This window comes from Raphanus sativus, chromosome 4 (genome assembly GCF_000801105.2).
Source record: "Raphanus sativus cultivar WK10039 chromosome 4, ASM80110v3, whole genome shotgun sequence".
Taxonomy (NCBI): domain Eukaryota; kingdom Viridiplantae; phylum Streptophyta; class Magnoliopsida; order Brassicales; family Brassicaceae; genus Raphanus; species Raphanus sativus.
Window position 1 is genome coordinate 49,722,829 of NC_079514.1, and position 5,789 is coordinate 49,728,617.

At 50.2% G+C, this 5,789-nt stretch overlaps 1 protein-coding gene across 2 annotated transcripts; it reads left to right on the forward strand.

The window, feature by feature from the left end:
- The first annotated feature begins 435 nt into the window (after positions 1-435).
- LOC130511778 (meiosis-specific protein ASY2-like) lies at positions 436-4,744 on the forward strand. Of its 2 annotated transcripts, XM_057009369.1 has the most exons (3): positions 436-2,506; positions 2,578-3,443; positions 3,531-4,744. In XM_057009369.1, the coding sequence occupies exons 1-3, from the start codon at positions 1,456-1,458 to the stop codon at positions 4,581-4,583; spliced, it is 2,970 nt and encodes a 989-aa protein (XP_056865349.1). In that variant the 5' UTR covers positions 436-1,455; the 3' UTR covers positions 4,584-4,744. The 2 variants fall into 2 exon arrangements, with proteins under 2 accessions (XP_056865349.1, XP_056865348.1); XM_057009368.1 differs by having other exon boundaries at positions 2,578-4,744.
- Positions 4,745-5,789: the final 1,045 nt, after the last annotated feature.

Here is a 5,789-nt window from a genome sequence, read left to right on the forward strand (position 1 = left end):
AGATGAAGGTGGTATAACCAAAGGAAGTTCCAAAGATATGCTTACACTCTTGCACTTGCATTATAATTAGGTTTCTTTACATCACATATTCTATCCGAATTAAACCTAACACATAAATAAATTCATTGTGTCGTCCTCGTTTATATGTTTAGATGTCCAAAGATAGACCCACATGAGATGATATATAAGTGTCTGAATCTGATCAAGTCAAAGTAGATGATGTTTCCCTCATAAACCCCTTCTCTCAGGTGCAAGTGCAACCAACAACCACCTATACTTGTCGCCGTTGCATTAGTCATTGTTTCTGACTATATTATTATTTAATTTCTGAGTCAATCTATGGTCCCTCCTTATATTTATTGCTGAGTTAGTAGTAGTCTCTTCCACCGTCCACATGTTCCTTAAAAAGATTCGGATATATAATCACTGTGCATAGATCTGTTTAAGGTGAGTTTGGTCAACAAAAAGTAGAAGAACTCAAGAGTGGGATGAACAGAGACGTTTTATTAGAGTCGGAATAACGAGGGTACAAGAGTAAGAAAGCCGGCTAGTCGATGCTCGGTGAGATCCTAGCCGGAAGTACAAGAGAGCGGCGAGATACAAAGAGAATAAAGGAAACCCTAATCTTGCCGCAAGTCTGTCTGTCTATGTGGTGATGCCTTTCTTTCCTGTCCTCAACTCCTTATATAGTCTCCTAGGTCGGTTGGCTTTGACCTAATCCGTCCCCTTCGTTATGGGCCTTTTGGCTTAAAGGCCCAGTCGAGAAGACTGCTCGGCCCGAGCCGCCTGATCGTTTCCATCGGCTTCTCGTCGTTCAGCTATAGAGGTCTCGAGCCGAGTCGCGGCTCGTCAGAAGCCGTCTCCGAGCCGGTCATCCTTTGAATGGTAGTAATGGGCCTCCTATTCGCTGGGCCTTGTGGATGGTGCCAATCCATCCCCAACAGTAAGTCCCCCCCTAGTTCGTTGTCGAGCAGCTGGTCGCAGCGAATTAGTGAGTTAGGGCTCGAAGAATAGGAGGTTTGATAGTCGGTTCCTTTGATTTAACCGAGGAACCGCCGGCGGAAAGAGTTCCGGATGTTCCCGAACGAACAACCGACCTATCGTACGCTCGATGCCTCAGATGAACTCCTCTAAACCGATGAATCGACTGTGCCGGTTTTTGATGTGACAGCGAACCATCACCGGTTTTCGATCGAGAAGCTGAAACGTCGCTAGGGTTTTTTGTCGGGAATCCGAAAGGTCGCGTCTGAGTGTGACGCGCGAGCCCGCCGACAGGCCCAATTAGGCCCGCTTAGGGCTAATGATGGCACCTCGTGGGAGGCGCCTTCACTCTCTCTATAAATAAGAGGTCTCTCTCGAGATCTCTCTCATTCTTCTCTCAGTTTATCAGGTACTTTCTCTCTCTACTCCTTATCTCTCTAGCTTTTGCTCTCTGTTTTAGTTCCTCTACTCGATATGTCGACGAGCAAACAACTTTCTCGAGAACAAAAGGGAAAGATGATTTCGAGCACCACTGGTCCCGATAGTGATCTGGAGAGGGTTCGCGGATCCGGCGATAGCGTAGAGGAGGCTCATCGCGAGGCGATGATGGATACCGAGAACATGACCCGAGAGCAGCGTATGCTCGTCTCGGTAGCGATGGTTCAATCTCGCGCAGACGATGACGGAGGCGATGGCTCTCCTGACGACGGGATGACTCCCTACTGCTTCTACCCGGGAAATATTTTCGAGGAGCAGCGCCGACTCGATCCGTCGCGAGCTCGTCCCCCTGTAGTTGAGGGGCAAGACTGGAGGAACGTTTTACCGACGCGATCCACATTCGAGTCGGTGACGAAGCTGCTGAAGAGAGGCAAGGCGACCGGGGTTACATTCATAATCCCGTCAAAGACCCAAAGGCCGTGGTCCCCCCCGAAGGGGTATCAGTGCGTATACGAGTCGTACTTCGAAAAGGACACGAAACTATGGTTTCCGATTCCTCGACTCGTCACCGCCTACACGATGCGCCGAGGAGTCGCTTTGAGCCAATTCTTGAATGGCGCTTGGCGTCTAGCAGTTGCGCTGATGGTGATTGGGGCGGAAGCTGGCGCTGCTCTCAGCGTCCGAGCATTTGAGGAGCTGGTCTCGGTGAAGATTAATCGAGGCCTGTTATCACTGAAGATACGCCCGAACTATAATGTGGTAACGGGCTATCCGACCAAGACGAACGACTGGCAGCGATCGTACTTCTATGTTAAGTCCGATCGCTCGGCTTTCGAGGAGCCGCTGAAGACCGGTTACCGTGTTCTTTGGAACAATGAATTTGGTATTGAATGTTCTTTAATCTTTTACTGTTTCAGACTCCTGACCATCTCTTTTTCTCTTGTTTTGACAGTTCCTCACTCGAATACCGCGGAGTACGAGGAAGATTTCTTGGAGAGTGCTCGGATTATCGCGTCCCAGAAACAGGATTTTTGGGAGAACTTCTCGTACAGGAGGATTCGTAGGTCGATTGATCGGATCAAGCGGCGTAAGTTTCTCTTTCTCTTCTTTTGCTCGGTTTCCTCAGGGATCCTAAGTCGCTTTCTTTTGTCTTTGCAGAGGTTTGGCGTTCGGACACCGTTCCTCTCATCACCAAAAAGTCGAAGAGAATCAACTTGTTCACCAAAGCCGAGCAGATTGAAATTAACCGAGCCAGAGCTATGAGGGAATTGCCGGATCTAAGTTTGGTGGTTGGGAAGCAACTCGGGTTCGTGGAACCGGACCAAAGCTCTAACGCAAACTCCTCTGATCCCGGGGAGCCGAGAGCGACTGAGTCGGACGGGGCTCAGCTCGTGAGAAAGTCGGGGAGCAAGAGGAAGGAGAGGGAAGGCGTTTCTTCCGAGGAGAAGCAAGCCGAGGAGACTTCCACCGGTGGGGGCGCCGGATCGGAGAAGAAGCGGGCGCGCAAGGATCCCGTTGAGGTTCGGCCTTCCTCTGTGGAGAGAGGTGAGCTCCAGGCCTTGGAGCCTAGCAACAATTCTCGAGATGACGTTCTCCCGGATCCGTCTCTCGATGGTGGTCTTCAGGGGACTTCTTCTAAGGTGAAGAAGAAGTCGAAAAAGAATAATAAGAAGAGTGCCGGCGAATCCTCGGGGCACGAGATAGCGCCCAATACGGAGAAGGAAACCGTGGAGGCTCCGACTACTGCCGTTTCCCTCCCCAAGGCGGCGGTTCGTGAAGATGCCCGGGGATCGAACAGGTCCTCTCCGAAGGCTCAGGAGGGTAAGGCTGTGCCGAAGAACCTGCAGGGGTTTTGCCCGGATAAAGTGGACTTCATTTTCAAGCGGGACACTCCTCTCGTTTGTAACGAGAGAGATTGCGCTCGTTTCGTCCGCCAAGTCCGGGGAAGTAGGGAGCATCTCCCACTCGTCAAGGACTTAGTTTTCCAAGACGAGTACACCGCTGCTGCCGGTTCCTCGGTTAAGGTAAGTATAGTTTCTGCATCGCATTCGTTTCTCGTCTTTCTTCTCATTTGGTCGTCCTATCCCAACTCTTTCTTTGATGTGTTGCAGAGCCAAGGTGACTGGAACGAGGTCGTCCGCATATACGACAAAGAGCTGAAGAGGACCTATGGTGTGATTGATAGGCAACGGCGCAACACCAAGGAGGCGACTGTCGCCTTAGAGGTCATGCTGAAGAAGAAGGACGAAGCGGTTATTGCAGAAGCGGCCATGAGGGATGAACTCTCCCAGAAAGAGGCGGCTATGAACAAGGAGCTGAAGCGAGCCCGGGAGTTGGTTAAAGCGCTCGAGAAAGAGAAAACCAAGCTGGCAAACGAGAAGAAGACCCTCGAGGAAGAGAAGGCGGCTGCTGCCTTAGAGCATTCCAAGGAGATGGATCGTCTCCGAGAGTCGCGCCGCTATGAGGTTACTCACGAACGGATCCGAGTAATGGCGGCGATGCATGGGAAAGCCGCCGTTCGCTTCCAGAGGATCCAGGATCGGGAGTCCCGTCGTGATAACTTTGAGGATGCGAGATGCATGCTCGGCCAGGCTCGGGGGATGAGACGTTGCCTTGAAGGGATGAAAGCGGCAGGTAAAAACATCTCTCAGGGAGATATTGATATCTACGCCGGGCAAGAGAGGCATTATGATGCGGAGGTGAAGCGTTTGATCGTAGATGATCTTCTCGAGAAGGACCTTTCTTTATCTCCTCTCGTGCTCGAGTCGAGGTTCGTTATCCAGGAGATGATGGATAAAATCGACAAATTTGGGTCGAACATGGACTTGCTCGACTCCGAGGCCGCCAAGACGCTTCGCACTCCCCTCAGAGCACCAGGGGATCGATCCGAAGAGCCGTCGAAGAGCCTTCTCGACACCGTTCAGTCGCCAGCTCGCCCTGATGCTGTTCTCCCGGGTCAAGAAGTTGCCCTTAAGGACCCTTCCGTGGCTGAGGAGACGAACAAGTCAGCTCCCGACGAACCGATCTCCAACACGCCGGTCAATATCTCCGACTCGCCGTCATTCGAGGATGCGGATTCTGGCGCGAGTGAAGGACATCTCGAGGGGGCGGACTCTGGCGCGAGCGAAGAACATCCCGAGGAGGATCTTCCTGCCTTGGATTAGTATTTGATGTTTGTTGTATCTGACTTTTGGCGCTTGTGCCTTTAAAACTATTTCCTTTTCTCGGCTAAGGCCTTTTGTTGTATGAACTACTGCCTTGCTTTTTCTTCAGACCTTTTATGAATTTTTATTATATATTTCAGTAAGTCGTTTCCACTTAGAAATATGTAAATCGTTTTTGTTTTTAACCGAGAAAGGATTCATTCGAGCGGCTACTCGCGTTTGCCAGCGAGTTCCCAATTTTTCAGATAGAACAGGAAATTAGAGGCGGTTGCTCGTTCGAATCTTCTTTATTCAACTAAACTTTTACAAGTGGTTGATCAAGCGATTACAAAGAGAATCTCTAATCGTTCTATTGAATTACCGAGGAAAAGGTTCCGAGACGCATTGCAGTAACCGAGAGAACCGTTGGTCGGCCAAACCGTCGTTCTTCGGTTAGACTTGGTCTAGAATTTCCATCGGGTAGCCGGTCAATGCGTGACGCACAGGTGACGCAAGGCTGTTATTCCCTTCGACTGACGTCTGATCAAGACCCAATCGATTGATTTTGGGCGAGTGCTCGTACGCCGCTTGAAAAAGGGGTTGGCATCGTTTACTAGAAAGTGACTGTTCGTCATTCTTTCGCGAAAAAGTTTGGACTTTGTTTTGGTTGGGGCTGGACCCTGTGAAGGGATGCCTACGTACCTCGGATGAGGATCAAGCCTTTCGTAGTTCGTTTGACCGAGTGAAAGTGGCTGTAGTAGCGCATTCACTCGGACGAGTAGAAGTGACGGTTAGGTGCATCTACTCGGTTTTTTTTTTTTTTTTTTTTTTTTTTTTTTTTTTTTTTTTTTTTTTTTTTTTTGCGAACAGTGACCTGTTGGTCATTCGCTCGGAGAAAAAGATGAGACGAATCTATTGGTAGAAGAGGCGAAGATGCATAGAGTTCCAGGCTCGTGGAACTGCCTCTCCGCGGGAAGTCTCGAGTCGGTAGACGCCTGGTCGAACGACTCGGGTGATCTTGTAAGGTCCTTCCCAATTGGTCCCTAGCTTGCCAGCGTTGAGCTCCTTTGTGTTGTCGAAGACTTTTCGGAGGACGAGATCGCCGAGCTCGAGAGGGCGCGCTTTTACCTTCTTATTATAGTAGCTCTCGATCTGGTTCTGGTAATTTTGGATCCGAAGAAGCGCTTGATCTCGTTTTTCCTCGAGTTCATCGAGGGCATCGAGGAG

What these genes read in the sequence shown, in the direction of transcription:
- LOC130511778 (XM_057009368.1), top strand. Translation starts at nt 1,456, where the DNA reads ATGTCGACGAGCAAACAACTTTCTCGAGAACAAAAGGGAAAGATGATT. An exon ending in GATTGATCGGATCAAGCGGC is followed by an intron (nt 2,507 to 2,577) that starts GTAAGTTTCTCT and finishes TTGTCTTTGCAG; the next exon opens with AGGTTTGGCGTTCGGACACC.